General features: G+C 43.6%; 3 protein-coding genes across 6 annotated transcripts in view; 2 read left to right on the top strand and 1 right to left on the bottom strand.

The window, feature by feature from the left end:
* The window catches only part of Stx3 (syntaxin 3), a 39,838-nt gene extending 33,686 nt beyond the window's left edge, over window positions 1–6,152 (top strand). Inside the window, exons 10-11 of one of the 4 annotated variants that reach the window (XM_075973553.1) lie at window positions 1,053–1,165; window positions 4,429–6,152. In XM_075973553.1, the coding sequence (XP_075829668.1) occupies window positions 1,053–1,136 (84 nt within the window). In that variant the 3' untranslated portion in view covers window positions 1,137–1,165; window positions 4,429–6,152. The remainder of the gene's footprint in view (window positions 1–1,052; window positions 1,166–4,428) is intronic. The other 3 variants (XM_075973556.1, XM_075973554.1, XM_075973552.1) reach the window with 3 other exon arrangements.
* Window positions 6,153–8,857: 2,705 nt separating this feature from the next.
* Mrpl16 (mitochondrial ribosomal protein L16) lies at window positions 8,858–13,002 on the bottom strand. Its single transcript, XM_075973557.1, has 4 exons — window positions 12,844–13,002; window positions 12,508–12,573; window positions 10,481–10,629; window positions 8,858–9,490 (listed from the first exon to the last, which is right to left on the bottom strand). Exons 1-4 carry the CDS (start codon window positions 12,896–12,898, stop codon window positions 9,005–9,007), a joined length of 756 nt encoding a protein of 251 aa, XP_075829672.1. The 5' UTR covers window positions 12,899–13,002; the 3' UTR covers window positions 8,858–9,004.
* A 55-nt stretch (window positions 13,003–13,057) lies between these two features.
* Oosp1 (oocyte secreted protein 1) overlaps window positions 13,058–16,617 on the top strand; it is a 56,875-nt gene continuing 53,315 nt past the window's right edge. The window contains exon 1 of the mRNA XM_075973551.1: window positions 13,058–13,097. The gene's annotated coding sequence lies outside the window, so the exon portion shown is untranslated. The remainder of the gene's footprint in view (window positions 13,098–16,617) is intronic.

The following is a 16,617-nucleotide window of genomic DNA, read 5'->3' as shown; positions in this document are numbered from 1 at the left end:
GCATGGATCTGGCTCTCACATGCTTTTGTCCCAAGAACCAACAGCACCCCTTTAGGCTGGAGACATGGCCTAGGTCTTGTCACTAATCTCCTGAATGTAGCTTATTAACGCATTATACAGCTCCTCGAATCTTTGGTACCGTCTTCCACCTGGCTTGCCATTCTTTCTCTTTTTCTCTAACTTGAACCTAGCGCAGATGCTAATTGTTATGTAAAAGTTACCATTCGTTCATGGAAACACCTCCTTTCTTTACTTCTGGATGAAGCAATTTGAGGGTCAGAGGGTCAGTAGCTGGCTTCAGACCACCCAGCAGTCCAGGAGATGAGCTTGACATTCACAGCCTACTCATACTCTTTCCACTGTATCTTTGTCTCTGCCTGCCCTCCTGGCCCTGTGCTCAAGAACTTCGAAGCTTCTGTCCTCACTGACTGTGGACATCCAGCTATGGCAACTTCTGCCCTTTATTCTTCTTTGTTTCTCTTGGGCTCTAATATTTTTATTCTTCCAACTGCTTTCTCTTCCAGCTGTTCTTTCTCTTCCAACTGCTCCTATTGCTTCTGCAGCTATTCAGGGAACTGGCAAATTATTTTTTTTCTGAATCTATGCTAAATTGCACTTTGAACACCTATAGTATATGTAGTCTGAGGTATATACTGGACTTTTAAGGGGACAGATGAATACAAGTTGGTAATTAGGACTGTCAGAGATACCTTTGTGCTCCCTGTTGAAAAGGCAAACGTATGTTTTACGGATTGGTCACGTGCTGCTTGGAGACCTCATGATATAGCTTGCCATGAGTGCACATATGCAAGCCTATGAACTGAGAGCTGTAGGCACCTCACATTTCAACTCACTAGCTAGGCAAAAAGGAATTTAAGGAATGTAAAATGTACATGAAAAAATTTTTATATAGAGATGTGTATTTTTTATTTGGATTGAGGAATTTTTTTTTCTTGGTAAAAGAGATGAGAAGGGCTAAATTTTAGATGAGTTGCTATTTTATAAACTTTTTTTGTAATGATTTTATTTTTGTTTCTTATTCCTTTCTCCAGAAATTGATAATTATCATTGTGATAGTAGTTGTGTTGCTGAGCATTTTAGCATTGATTATTGGACTGTCTGTTGGGCTGAAGTAGAGTGGCCTATGGGGTCGCTGCACTGAAATGTAAGTAGATGAGTGGTTCCGGGGGCTCTGTAGGACTCCTCCTGCAGAGTCAGTCTGGGATGAGTGGTTCTGGGGGCTCTGTAGGACTCCTCCTGCGGAGTCAGTCTGGGATGAGTGGTTCTGGGGGCTCTGTAGGACTCCTCCTGCGGAGTCAGTCTGGGATGAGTGGTTCTGGGGGCTCTGTAGGACTCCTCCTGCGGAGTCAGTCTGGGATGAGTGGTTCTGGGGGCTCTGTAGGACTCCTCCTGCGGAGTCAGTCTGGGATGAGTGGTTCTGGGGGCTCTGTAGGACTCCTCCTGCAGAGTCAGTCTGGGATGAGTGGTTCTGGGGGCTCTGTAGGACTCCTCCTGCACAGTCAGTCTGGGATGAGTGGTTCTGGGGGCTCTGTAGGACTCCTCCTGCGGAGTCAGTCTGGGATGAGTGGTTCTGGGGGCTCTGTAGGACTCCTCCTGCAGAGTCAGTCTGGGATGAGTGGTTCTGGGGGCTCTGTAGGACTCCTGCAGAGTCAGTCTGGGATGAGTGGTTCTGGGGGCTCTGTAGGACTCCTCCTGCGGAGTCAGTCTGGGATGAGTGGTTCTTGGGGCTCTGGATGATTCCTCCTGCGGAGTTGGTCTGGGATTTCATGATTCTGCTCTTTTCTAATGACAGTCACGGTGACCTTTAAAACTGTTGATAGCCTTGATTGTTTTTCATGTTCTTAAAATTCCGTTCTTGGATTCTGGCTGTAGCTGTAGGATCGTGGTCACGCCTTCTGTTTGTTTGTAGCCGCCTGAATATTCTGTTCCTACCTTGTCTTCTTGCTTGGCACACTTGGGCATCTCATTTTGACTGTCTGTATGTAGAAAGCATAGGTAGATGTTAGGTATGATCTGGGAGCTGTCTTCTAAATCCTCAGTGCTGTCATAGATGCTGGGCTCAGCTTTCCTTGTCCTTTTTCAACACATCTGAAGCTTTATGCTGTGGCTTCTGGCCCTTAAGAGTTATGTTTGTGGCTGAATGACTGGCTCTTGAATGAGGTACCTGTAACATTTTTAAGTGTTGACTCATAGCAGAGAGTCTGCTAAACACCTTATACATCTAACAGAATCCTTCCGACATTCTTATGAGGCAGGTCATTTTATTTTAGAAGTAGAAAAACTCAAGTCTTAGAGAACGGCCAAACTCACACAGCTTATAGTGGGCCTAGGAGGTGCTCCACCCTAGTTTCCTTCATAAAATAAGGTAGTGTTTATCATTGTCTATGAAGTCCAGAGAACTCTAGGCTATCAACCACAATTTATTAAGATATAGCTGGCCAGTAACTTAGGCTTAACTTTAGTGATTATGGCAAAAATGACCTAATAGTCCTTGGGACTTAAGAGCTTTATTTTTTTCTGAATAAAACAGAGTATCATTTTGAAAAGCTTGTAAGATATAGGCAGGTGAATATTATTTGTAATATTATTTGTCCAAACACATGGCAGGCTCACATACTCTCCGTTTTGCATAGTTCACACTGTATTAACATATAGTGTTTTTACCTAGGTAGGAAATCATAAAGTCACTCTTTATCACTAAAATCTTGTTGTAAATCTAATTCTCAACATGAGGACATTTAACATTTCCTTAGTGCTGGAGTTAATAGTATTTTGCTGCCATTAAATGTGATGAGCTTTGTATTTTTCTTTTCTTTTTTCTATAAATTCAGAAATTAGATTACTGAGGTAATAGGCATGAACCTCTCTGGGAGCTGGTGCAGGCTTGGATGTTGACACTGGGGCTGATCTTGCATTTCACTTTGTCCCACCCTAGTGCGCCACTGCATTTTCCCTCTTTCCATGTGACTAGAGGATCTGAGAGTCAATTATTAAATCTCAGATGCTCAGCTTTACAGGGAGAGACAGCAGCAGGGAGGCAATCAAGCTTTTGTTGGTTCTTTTAATTCCTTCTCTTTTTCCTGGCAGCATTATAGTCCTTGATTATTTATAAAGTTTTAGTCTTCTGCTCAGTCTTGACTATCTCAATGCAAAATATGGTAAAATAATAAAAATTAATGTAATATTTCCATATCCTCAGATGAAAGATGCCTTGCAAATTCTTGATGCCTCTTAACCCTCGTTCCTAGAATTCAGAATGCAGAACATGCATTTTTGAGGAAGATAATATTGCTTTTTGCAGACTAACCAGACTGCACAGCATTAAGTTGCTCTGAAGTTACATAGCTTATTGCGTGTTCAGTATTTCCTAGTAAAGGCAAGGTTGATTGGCACCTGGTCTTGGCTTACGAGTCTTCCATGCCAATTCATGACTGAGGGCAATCTGTGTTTACATTCTGCGGTTGCATGCCGGCCATAGTGCCCAAGGTGTGTTCCGTGCCCCTCACTTCCCGAAAGCCACTGGAGAAACTTGCCCACTCTTAAATCACTTCTAAGATGAAACAGTCATAGTATAACACCTGAGATTTTCCAGTCTTTTGATTGTGCCTGTCTCCTTCTTATGTGAAGGGAGAGGATTTGGATAGAGGATGCTTCTGAAGCTTGAATTCAAGAGCTCCCATGTGCCAGGCAGAGGACTGGTGTTTTCAACTAGTGATTGTGTATCCCCATGTCCTTCTACAGGTGCTAGTTTGTGGCACAAAGGCTTATAAGTGGCCTAGATATTTCTTGGTCTTACTTTTAAATATCTGAAATACTTTTAAAATTAGTATACAAAGTAATGGGGTTCATTATGTCATGTGTGTATTTTTTGTTAATCCTCCTACCCTGGATCCTCCTGCCTCCTGCTGGATCCCCAACCCCAGTAGCTCTCTGTTCTCCTTTCATGGTACATGTATTCTATCGTTGGTATCCCCTCCACTACCACCCCCATGGTTCCTTTACCTAGAGCAGTGATTCTCAACCTGTTGGTTGCAACCCCCAAAAGATCATGAGAAAACACAGATATTTACAATTCCAGCAAAATTACAGTTATGAAATAGTAATAAAAATAATTTTGTTTGGGGTTCGGTCACCACAACATGAGGAACTCTATTTAAGGGTTGCAGCACTGGAAGGTTGAGAACCACTGCCCTAGAGTTTTTATTGGTTCTTTACCATACAGATCTTTTATTTCACATGTCCAGCCTTAGGTTTGTTTCTGGGCTATTTCAGTTTAGTGTTTACTTCTGCATGCTCTTTTGTAGGCATTTCTGATCTTTGATCTCCACATTTGGGGTTTGTGGCTACTTCCTTGTTTTTAGCATTGTCCTGTGTACTGATCTGCCCCCTTCTCCCCACCTCTCTTAGAACCTGATTTCACTCCAGCTTGGCCTGACCACTCTTGTCTCCAGATGGGAATGGAGTCCTAACGGCCTTTCTGAGAACGAGGGCACCTGTTCCTTTATTTCCCTGTAACCGCCCTTGGACCTGGCTCAGCAACCTACCCCTGGAGGAATCTAACCTACCTGGTGCAGCCCTGAGTTCTCCTGAGAATCACCTCCCACCCTAGCAGCTGAAGCACCCTCCCTCCTGGACTGTGTGAGGCACCCAGCTTTTCCTCCCTTCTGCTGTGTCAGTTATGCCTTGTGTGTCGGAAAGTCCCTGTGAGACCAGCCTGAGGCGCTGTTTTTCTACCTCATAGAACATTCTCCTGGAATATACTTTGTAGGGGAGTAACATAATAGAGGGGTTCTTCTAAGTTTGTCAGTAGTGTGGCTTGAATCAGAGCCCCTAGCTGGCAAGATGCCAGTCCTTAGTTTGTTGTCCTATGTCCTGAAAGCATGGGGAACTAACAGAAGCCATTTTGGCCTTCTAAGTTGACTTATTTGAAACCCACCCTTTAATTAAGCTCCCAGTTCAGCTTGCAGGCCACTTTGAATTTTCTCTGTATTCACTCATTTACTCAGAGTGATCAGGGTGATAGTCCTGTGAAGCTGTCGTTGGCAGAGACTGAGGTTATGGAATACGCTTCCACGTCCGAGTCTTGGAAACTGGCTAATCATTGTTAGAGAATCGTTCTTCGTGAAGCCATTACTTTGAGGCCAAGCAGAACCAGGGATTTACAACTGGGCCAGGGACAAGGTGCTACAGTCTCAGGCTCCGAAAGTGTCAGTCATTTGTGTGTTCCAGGTGTACTTTTATAATTGTATGTGAGAGATATGTACATATTTGTCTGCCTCTAGGAGAACTACTATGTTCTCAAAAGAAAGAAAGAAAGAAAGAAAAAAGTGACAAGGTAAACAACAGACTTTTGCGAAAATCAGTAAGGGACATGTGTCTAGCTCAAGTGATCACTGTAGAAATGTGATTTCCCCTTGCCAGCCCAGAGCTTGTTTTCTGGATGGTTGCTGAGACGGGAATCAAATGAGACCTTTGGAGTAAGGACCGAGTTGATTCCCATTGAATTTTTCTGCATAACAGAGAATGTAATATTTATTTATTCCCATCTGCTGCCTACAAGAGAGTGGTCCAGAGAGCATCCCACAGCTACCTGATGTTATCTGCACTATCCATGTGATGTCCCTCTCTGGCAGGAGACTTGGGAGGCTACAGAGCAGCTCTTCCTGCTCTCTTGTCTCCTGCGAGTCTTACCATGGAGGCAACAGCCTGGAAGTCTTTAGTGATTGCAACCCAGTGGTAAGCCTTACACCTTTGGTGGTTCCTGCCATTACCCTGATTGGATAATTAAGACCCAACTTTAATATTTTGTGGGTCAGGGTGAATATTCTAATCCAGACCCTGCCCATGAGCTTCCTTTGTAAAGACTCTTTCTTCAGTCACCCAGCACTCAAGACAGAGCCACAGGGATGCCCTCCTCCCTATGGCTGTGATGTCTGACTGGATAAGGGCCCCAGCTAGGAGGGGAGATAACCCCCAGTGCAGGCCTTCTCTCTCCTCTGACCATGAGTTCGGGGGCATAAAAGTTCTAAACGAATGTCACATGTGAAGGGCTTTTGTTGTTTGTATTTTTTTAAATGTAAACTTGATTATTTTATTGCTAATTTAAAAATAAATGACTTTATATTGATTGCAAAACACTTTGGTGATTTGTTGTCACCATGTGGTGACTTTTGGTGCCCCAGAAGAGACTGTCACTCAATTTGATCTAGTAGGAAGTAGGGGACCTGTTGGGATGCTATCCAGAAGGCAGAAAGGGCAAGCCACAGATCCCTGTGGATATGATTTTAAGTCTAACCTGGAAACATTCCTGTGAACAGGCCAGATCCATCCATTTTCCTTCTGGCGTTTCCTGTCTCCTCCCTCTCCCGTGTCTAGCTGTACCTGTCTCCTTTCGTAGTGTGTATCTGCACAGTGATGCTGTTTCTCATGTCATTCTCTCTCCTTATGATGAGCAGAAGAAGATCATGATCATGATCTGCTGTATTATCCTTGCCATCATCTTGGCTTCCACCATTGGGGGCATATTTGCCTGAAAAAGGTGAGCTGTCTGGCCGGGGCCTGGGGGTCAGGCCTGCTGTCTCTCTTACTTAACAACTTATAATTCTCCTTGCTTTCATTGTATGTCACCAGATTGCCTAATAAGGGGTGGGGGTGGGCGCAGGACTAGGTGAATGGTAGAGAAAACAAAGGAAAGGGATGTTTTGGGAGACATAGGTGAGGAATGATTGGGAGGAGGTAGTCAGGGAGATGGGAGACAAGGTAGGAGTCGGCCCCATGATTGAGTCTGGTAGGATAGTGATTCTGAACAGTAAGGGTGTTCATTCCTCTTGTACAATCTCAGCCCTTGTATTTAGAAATGGTAAAAGGAGTAAGAATTAATTTTTGCATTGAACTTGCCTTAAAATCCCCCACTTCCAAGGTTAGGACAAGCCAGTAGTTTTGAGAGTAGTTTCTCACCCCTGCAAAGGAGAGTTGGTATTCTGTCCATGAGTACCATGCTGTGTAATACATGGTTTTTCTTTCCATTTTCTGTTACTTCCTTCTGCCCTCACAGATGGAATCTCAACAGGCATCTCCAGTCTTCCACCTCTCTGGTGCCATCACTTCTCCCTTCAGAGTCCTCGACAACTCTGCCTCTTTTCATTAGTAAACTTACAACACAGGGCACCAATCAACTGCTTTTCAATGTTACACAGAGGGGGAAGAAATGAATTGAAGGCGGTATGGATGAGAAACAGGGAGCACAGCAATGTGCAGCTGGTTTGGATGTTCTTGAAGGGCAGGCCTGTGTGGTGGAGAAGCATAATGGGCCTCTGCTAGGGTACAACATGAGCCAGAATGCCAGGACAGTGAAGAGGCAGGTATTGTAATGCCAAATTCACAGGGTCTTCAGTGCGCTCTGTGAGTCTGTCTCTCAGAATGCGGTACTCAGTACTTTACTCTCAAGGCTCTTCTAGGCCTCAACCGTAGCCAACCACATTTCTGCTTCCTTCTTCAGGGTCCAAGAATAATTTTGAAGCCTAGACTGTTTCAGGATTGGCACCATGCCTGTCTTTACCACCACCATGTCCCCACTGCTTAGCACGTGCCTGCCACCTCCACATACTCGCTTACTTGTAGTCGAGCTTTGATTTCATTCATGGAAGAGTTCTCAAGCCTGGTTTTTAAACTCTTTAAGGTATCATAGGGAACATGGTTTATTGCTATCAGAGGCTTATGCAAAAGTACTACAACCACCCCCGTTACCACATCATACTCTTTAAAGTGTCTTTCTATGTGTGTGTGTGTGTGGGGGGGGTAAGTAGAAGTTGGGTTTCTATTGGTGGTATAGATTTCTATCAATAGCCTCTCATCTGGCAGAGATGGTGGTTGGTTTCAGGATGGAGGTTCATTAACTTCACCAAAAGGAAGAAGTTTATACTATGATTCAGTTCCCAATAGTCAACCAAACCAGCACACTTTGTGATCTGGAACAATGGGAGGTGTAAGGGAAAAAAATGTGTGATCAGGCTATTGCTTCCGACCATCCCAGATCCGTGTTAGCAGAAACGGCTGGTCAATGACAGGTGCAAGAACTGGTTCAAGCACATCTCCAATCTAAGGTTTCACTGTGTTTCGATTTTAAAAATATTTATTTAGAGATTATTATATTGAAGACACTCATTAAGATAAATTAAAAATCTGGGGCTAAAAATATCCTTTTGAAAGTAAGTGAAATACTTCTGTTCTTTGTTGGAGATGTTATTTTTTTTCACAAACAGGATAAAAACCCCTATGTTTCATCAGTGTGCTGTTTTCTACCCACCTTCAAAAGCCAGTGGTCTAATACTTCTACCAGTTCCTGCTTCCTTTAGTTTGAATAGGAGATACTGGCTAGCTCAGATAAACAGGTTAATCTTGTTACATACAAATGGAGCTGGAGCCACGAGGTTTTGGATCACACAGGACCCTCATTTATCCAGCAGTAAGTTGTTTGCTCCACACACATTAGATCCTGAAGGAACACAGAGCCAAAATGTCCTTCCTTAGATAGTTTCAGACCTAGGAAGCGCCAAAGGTTTCAACTTTTGTTATCAGTTTTTTGCTAAATGGTACATTCCTTGTCATATTCCATGTTTCCCCTTCTGAGACTGACAGAAGATGAGCAGCTGGGTATTAATAAATATCTGTTGAACCTACTAATCTAGGTACTGTCATTTTTATCTTTATTATTCTAAAAAACGTGTGTGTAATTAGCAAAATGTCATAAACTAGGCAGTAAACACATTTACATTTCCAGCTGTGAGATCGTCGCCCGGCTCGTTCTTAAACATCTGAAAATGACCAATGCAATACCTCGAGTTACACTCACACTTTAATAGAAACAATCTGACAGCACAGCTTTTCACAAGTCCCTTGCTCATGTGCCCAGTTACGATCCAAGAATCACCAGACCCTAAAGACAGCAGAGACGCAGACTCAGTTTCAGGAGTCCGTGCTTCCTCTACACACGCTGCGGCAGGTAGAATTTGCCCCAATATTGCCCTTTCTGTGTCAAGTCATACGGGCTCAGGAATTTCCGTATGCCAAGCATGTTGGCCGTGGCTATGCGCTCAAAGGTCCAGGGATTTTGGTTGTTACGTTCTCTTTCTTTTTGATCTTGGCGCATCTTTTCTAGAGTCTCACGGCTCACAGCCTTTGCTGGAAAGGGCAGCTTGTGGGCGACCATGTTCAGGAAACCCTGGACCTCTTTAAATTCACAGCGTCCACCCACCTCTACTATGAGGCAGCCAGTCTTCACAGGGGTCACATAGTGATCAATGGCACCTTTGCCTCCCCCCATGCGCTGCCCGACACCTTTGCGAGTGATGGGCTTGAAAGGGGCTGGCACTCGCCACATGGCAAACATGTTCCTGGGGTCCATAGAGCGGTTGATTGTCAGGCGCATCATTTCAAAATGGCCCCAGTGGAGATAACCACCTCCTAGTGCCTAAAAATGAATAGAAAAATTAGAACACATGGGGATTTAGAAATCTTTTACAGAGTCTATTATCTGCCTCTTTTTTTATAGTAACTGGCTTTAATGATATACTTGAAAATAAACATATAAGTTCTTATAGAAAGCTGAGGATAGAATCCTAAGAACTAGTCAAAAGAGAAGAGTCCCAGACAAACATTGATGTAAATGCTCTGGTACAGCAAAGGGCTTGGTGAGTTAGAGCAGAAGCCAGTGCTTGCTGGGGTGCAGGAGGAGGGCAGAGTGGATAGAAGGCTCTGAGGTCTGCAGTAGTGCTCAGTGCTCATGCAGGCCAGGGGGAAACTCTACAGCTATCACTCTGGCTGCCGTGGAGCAGAAATGCTAGTGCATATCCGTTTGTGTGGCTATTGATATTAATCTTTACAGAAACCACTCAACAGATAATGAAGCAGCTGTTCTAATCCTCTACCAGGAATATTTCACTTTCACCAAAGGCTTGAAAAGATCTTGTTCTAACTGGGCAAACGAGGCAGCCCCTTTGCGCCCTGCTTTCCCAGGTGCCTTTCTCACCCCCTCTAGTCCCCATCTGAAACAGAAAGTGGAGATCCTGGTGGAAACAATTTATAATTTTAAGCTAAACACTTTTTGGAATAGCAAGACAAAAAAAACCCAACATTATCTTGTTCTACACAGTTCCACCTAGATACGAATCAACTATCTGTTCAGTGTATACCTGTTGTATAGGCTACCTCCTGTGGGGTTCTTAGTAGCCACTAGTTTATCAGGTTCACTGTGACAGCATCACAGGGCTTGTACAGATTCAGCACTATCCACACTCTCCAGCTTCCAGTACAGGACTACTGTGTTTTCAACCCTACGACCTATACCTATTTAAAGAAGAACTGAAATGTGGTATCTAGGTGTGGCAGTTCTAAGAATGTGGAGGAAGAGACAAGAATCAACTCAAAGAGTGGAAAACTTTGTTAATCACTTATCACTCACCAAAATTGCAAAATTGCCTTCTGTAAATTCAGTGGCTTCAGTTGAGGGTCCGCGTATGTCCTTCAGATTTTTAGGTTCTCTTCTTACTTTTGGCACAAGCGGCACCCTTTCAACAAATTTAAGCTTGGACCTTTCAGGGATGGAGACATCTGGGAGGGACAAAACCAACCAAGAGTAAGTGAAGCTACGCTTCTCAGAGGATCTCTCCCATGAAGATTCACACAATCAAGTGGAAGTCTTAGGTTACCGAATAATAATTCCAAAGGTTATTGGATTTCCAATATTAATGGTTTATCCATTCTCCTGTGGGTGTTTCCAGGGAGACTGGAAATCTTTCAGCTATAACGTTTTCTACAATGTTTCTAAACCAAATTCACTTACTATCCCCCTGCTCTATGTTCGGCACCAGTAGCAGGACCTGTCCTAAGCGATTATTTCACTCCACCTTTAAAGCAGCCTTGGCATTTGAGACGGTCTTCATGGCTGTCAGGTGATCACATGTAACCTCAATCTTGTAAGAAGTGCTGGACTGAGTGTGTGCATCACCACACCCTTGTGACCTTTATTCTACTTAGGGCTTCTTTTTCTTTTAAAGCTTGAACTTTTGAAAACTAAACCACATACACTAAACGGACAAGGTGGGGGGCATATTACAAAGTGAAGAATTAGAAATCGAAAACAAAGGGCCTATGAGATGTTTCAACTGGTAAAAAGCACCTGCTCTCAAGTCTGCCCACCTGAGTTGCATCCTTTGGGCCCACAGGGTAGAAGGAAAGCACTGACTCCCATAAGTTGTCTTCTGACCTCTATATAAATGCCATGGCACGTGTGAGCCCACATGCATACAAAATAAATAAAAAAATAAAGAAATCAAAAAGAACAAACATAATTTTCACCTAGATCAAGCAAACATAACAGGGCAGATGGTCTTCTCGTCTCCATTTTAAAGAGGCACTGGGGCATAGAGACATTTTACAATTAAATCATCAAGGCAGAAACATGTTCTTTACAAAAAAACAGTCACTGCCCCTCTGAATGCTAATGGGGTTACAGAGTACTACACTGGACAAAAATATATTAAGTTCTTCAACGTGCTGTATTTTTCTTGAGAAACTTACAGCGTGGGAATTCTCTGATCAGCATTTTAACATCTTTACCCACTTTATTTGGCAACTTAGGAAAAACAATTGTGATTCATAAGAAATTTAAATTAATATGAAAAAAGTAGGACTTCAAGACAGAAATAAAACAAATCAGGAAGCCTCAAAGACTCATCAAATTATCAGTGGAAGTATAAAATTGATATTCCAAGTTATAAAACCCACCCTTCCCCTCAAATTTTTGGGGCAGCTACTGAGAAACTTGGTAATGCTCTTTCATCTACAAGTTAGTATGCACTTCCAAGAGCACACAGTACTCTTGTTTCTTAAAAAATTTTATGAGCTTTTTGCCTGCATGAATTGATGTGCAGCAGAGGGTGTTGGATCCTCTGGAACTGGAATTATAGATGGTTGTGAACCATCATGTGGGTTCTGAGAATTGAACCTGGGTCCTCTGCAAGAGCAACAAGTGCTATTATCTGCTGAGCCACTGCTCCAGCCCACAGTAGTATAACAGTTATGTGCAGAAGACCCTCAGCAGCCCAGGCTGTTTGCATTTTGGAGACTTAGGTATACTACAGAGTACAGTTAGAGTTACAGGGTTGTACCTGACCTGGTTACTATTGTTATGTGTGCATATATGTACTGTCGTTTAGAGAGAAGATCAAGTCTAATAAATGACTGAGTAGATCATGGGAGCCACACATTAGTGGCAGGATGCCGGGGAATTAACCCAATAGGTATTTGCTCTGCATGGGTGAGCAACTTTTACGTTCTTTGCCTCTAGTTCTCAGAACACTGCTTGTCAGCACAGTATGCCTTCACCATCTGTGTTTGTTCAATCACTCAAGGAAGCTAGGAAGCACCAAGAACACCTATGTCTTTTGCCATCCGCTAGAGAAACAAGTGGAAAGGACAGGCGCTCACCTTCAAAAGTTGGCACCGGGAGGAGGGTCTTCAGACCAGCATTGGTGGGAAGGGCTGCCCAAGAATCTACAAAGACAAGACAAATCACTCTTGGTACACTCTGGGCCACTCCTGATGGATGTGTTTAGAAGTGTGGGGCGCGAGTTCCACTAAATGGGCTCCCAAGAGAGCTAGCAGGGTCTCGGAGTGCCGACTCCCGCACATCGACTGGGACCCAAGAGATCCGCCCGGCGGAGGTGGCGGCAGGAAAGCGCACGTCTTCCCAGAGTAAACATTGGAGTGGGGGGAGGAAGAACAGGGGAATGCCTTTTTAAAAGACCAAACAGGCTTTAGGACCTGAAAAGTGCACTCGCAGGAGCGGCGCGGGGACGCGCGCCAGCAGCCTCCACATAGCCACGCGCGAGCGGCCGGGTCAGGATTCTCTCGGCGACAGCAGCAGTTTCCCTCCGTAAAACGCAGAGCTCAGGCGGCCGGAAGCCACCCAGGACAGGAAGTGACGTTATACTCTCCATCCCTTAGAGAGTCCCGACGGAAGCGGGGGAAATTTGGGCCCAACTCTTGGTTCCGGAGCAGACATCTGCAGGTTAAAGGTCTGGCACGCCACGCCCCACCACGCCCGGGTGTTCCATGTTTCTGTGAGGATCTCTGGTTTTCCACGCATAGTGACCGATCAGGTTTTTCCTCCTTGGTGTAGAAAGCTGTGAAAACATGAGGTTTGGTAGGCAAGTTGTTCCCTTAACTTTCGTTGTATTATGTCCCTTCTCTTGAGGACGTTAGAAAGATGTCATTGGTTTGTCATTGGCTTGTTTGCTGGGCTCTTGCACAGTTTTGTCCTGATAAATCCATGAGAAGAGCTATAGCTGGAGTTTTCAAAGTAAAAGCCCAGACTTGGGCTGTCCCAAAAAGGCTGGGTTCGATAACCTGTCGCCAATATGCCAATGAAACAGAAAGTAATGGTGAAAGCTTACTATTCATTTAAGGTGGCTTCATTTGAAACAACAGATGAAGGGGTCCAGTGACCGTCCAAGACTGTCTTCATGGCCCTGACACGAACTTTATTTGTTTGTTTGTTTTTCAGGCTATCTCTCTGTGTAGTCCTGGCTGTCCTAGACCTCACTATGTAGACTAGACTGGCCTCGAACTCACAGAGATCCGCGTGCTTCAGCCTCCCCAGTGCTGAGATTAAAGGCATAATCCACCAGCTTTAAGTTTAAATAGAAGACGAATTGGGGGGGTCGGCTAAAAAGTATGCATAATTAAGCAGTTTTGGTCAAGGTGCCTGATTGATCATTGCCTCAGTTGTGGTTTGGCACGATAGTCATCTCAAACTGGCATAGTTTTTAGCGTGTCAATTCTGTTTTTATAATAGATTAATTCTGTTTCAAGATGCAGCCTTTGTATTCTCAGAATAGTGGCAGCATTCTGTCTTCAAGTTTTTCCCTTCAAGAAATCCAAAAGAAGGAGCTGGGAGGTGGCTGGGCATTGGCTGCTGTTCTATTGGACCTGAGTTCAATTCCCAGCAGCCACTCTGTGGCTCACCACAGGCTATAACTCTAGTTCCAAGGGATTAGACATCCTCTTCTGGCCTCCTTGGGGGAACCAGGTATGCATGTGGGGCAGACAGACAGAGAGACAGACAGACAGACAGACAGACACACACACACACACACACACACACACACACACACTACAAGTAAAATAATAAAAAGGGAACCCAAAAGAGAAAGTTAAAGTCAGTGATTTATTTCTGGGTCTATAGCCAGAATAAAGACACAAAGTGAAAGTATTTCATCCTGCTTTTATTTACCTTGTGAGCCTTAGTGATGGTTTTTAGAAATGTCTGTTTCAAATAATTGTAATTATTTTGCAAAGGATTTTTCCTCTCAGCATTCGAATGAAAAATTTGAGCACAGTTTCTATGACTTCAGAGACCTTAGTGAATGAACTATGCCATAAATTAATAACAAAGGGAAAAGAAAAAAAAATATATAATCATCTTTTTGGAAATGTTGGGCACCATCATTTTTTCTGAGGCTGGGGCTTTGAAATCATGAAAACAAGAGGATCTATAGCCAAGCTTTTAGGAGACAAATGGTATTTGCAAGTGAGACATGTCTGTTGTGTTTAAGGCATGTTAAATCTGTATGCCCTTAAGAATTAATTTCATTGGTATATAAAATGAATAAAAAATTAAAAAAGGAATTAATTTCACAAACAATAAATATAATTTATAATGCTTGTAGATATCCCCGGAGAATTGCTTACAGATCTACACACCAGTACAGTGCATCTGCTTCCAAAGTGTTACTGGACTTTTCAAAGCCCCCTAAGGACATAATTTTAACCTGTTTACTTTTGTAAACACCATATTCCCCTCCTGTCCTGGTAAGAGGCCACATTTCGAAAGATCAAAGAGGAGTCAGGACTCCAACATTTTTAAAAAGAAATGTAATTAAGCCCACAACAGGTGCCACCCATCCCAGGAAGGTAAGCAAAGGTGTTACTTGATTGGGGAGATTCTAAAACAAGGAAATAGAGACCCCCTTCTTCCTGTCTTATTTCCTGTTATCTCTTTACTTAAAATAGTACTGAGTCGAGAGACAGTTTTTCCCCTAAATTTAATTCAGAGTAGTATTATGTAGTATTGGGCATTTAGATTTTGAAATTATGTTCTCTGTAATTAGGAGGGATAATTTTACGAAGGACATTTTCATGCATGTGTAGATGCCTAAATAGTCTAGAAGAGGGCGCTGTAGTTCTAGGTGCTCGTAACCTGCCCATAGGCAACAGATCTAAGGCACTGCAAAGGAGCTGCGACTGTGTTACTGCTGAGCCACAAGCAGTCGCCTTTTTTAAAGTGTGATAGCAATGAGGAAGTGAAACAGCAGTAACAAACAACAAAACACCAGCCCCACACCGTCTGGATAGAGGTAGTGATCAAAAGCTGGGTAAAGCAGTAGGCTAAGGTTGATGTCTGAGAGCACCCCAGTTTAATGAATTATAAGCACATAGCGGCGATAGGCTGGTTCTCCTTTCTTCCTTGGTGAGTGATAGCAAACTTTCCCTCATGCTTTTGATTTCAACATTTGTGATTTGCCTGTGTGTATACTAGTTTCTTTCGTATGCACGTCTTCACTTTTCCCTTATCAATTCAAAACTGCTTGTTCTGTCTCTCAGGCAGATCCTTGGTGATCCTTGATTTTAATGTGTGGTGTGGTGGTGGTGGTGGTAGTGGTGTGTGTGTGTGTGTGTGTGTGTGTGTGTGTGTGTGTGTGTTGAAACTAGAAAAGGGACCAATGGGGGACCAGTCTTAAGAGAGAACTGGGGAGGGGGAAAAGAGATGGGAGAAAGAGGGGACAGAGTACATGTGACATGAAGACAGATGGAGGACAAGAGGGAAAAGGGAGGGCGCCAGCAGGTGATGGGCAGGGGACTCGGCCTGAGGCAGGGGAGAGGACCAACAAAAATGAAGTATGAACACCCACAATGAAACCCATTACTGTGTACACCGATTTAAAAGGAATATGGTTACTTTAAAGCTTTTCGTTGTGCATTGGGCTTCCTAACTGCTGCCTACTTGTACAGACTGAAGTCATGTTTTCCATCCTGCAAACTTGCCTTTTCTGTCTCTGCACTGGAAGACAGAAGATTTCATTTAGCTGGTTCCAGTTCCTCGAGAGGTGGTGGACTTGACCATGTGCTTGTACTTTACATAGGTCACTCACACATCTAATCAAAGGCACGTGCAACTGTGTACACTTCTTATTTGGGGAAACCGTCTTCCTTTCTGTCTTCTCTTCCTTTGTGTCTTTACAAAAGTACGTGCAACTGATTGCACCTCCAAAGTTTAGGCTTTACCATTTGTGGCCATTAGAGGGCACCATTGTATTTTTATAGTTATACACCCAAGCCAAGCGCATTCTTTTTTTAAATTTTTTAAAATTTATTTTACATACCAACCACAGTTCCCCCTCACTCCCCTCCTCCTGCTCACTCTACCTCACCTCTACCCCACCCCAAGTGCATTCTTGAGCTCTATGAGTTATGTAACCCTTAGCATGAGTTGGTCATCTGCTTTGACAGTTACATGTGACAGTTACCTCTCTCTCT

This window comes from Microtus pennsylvanicus, chromosome 5, assembly GCF_037038515.1.
Source record: "Microtus pennsylvanicus isolate mMicPen1 chromosome 5, mMicPen1.hap1, whole genome shotgun sequence".
Taxonomy (NCBI): domain Eukaryota; kingdom Metazoa; phylum Chordata; class Mammalia; order Rodentia; family Cricetidae; genus Microtus; species Microtus pennsylvanicus.
Note: the sequence above shows the minus strand (reverse complement) of the source record. Positions and strands in the feature narration are given on the sequence as shown.

Coding starts and splice junctions, on each gene's coding strand:
- Mrpl16 (XM_075973557.1), bottom strand. CDS start 12,898: ATGTGGAGGCTGCTGGCGCGCGTCCCCGCGCCGCTCCTGCGAGTGCAC. Junction 10,630..12,507: donor CCCGGTGCCAACTTTTGAAG/GTGAGCGCCTGT, acceptor TGTCCCTCCCAG/ATGTCTCCATCCCTGAAAGG. Junction 9,491..10,480: donor AAGGCAATTTTGCAATTTTG/GTGAGTGATAAG, acceptor ATTCATTTTTAG/GCACTAGGAGGTGGTTATCT.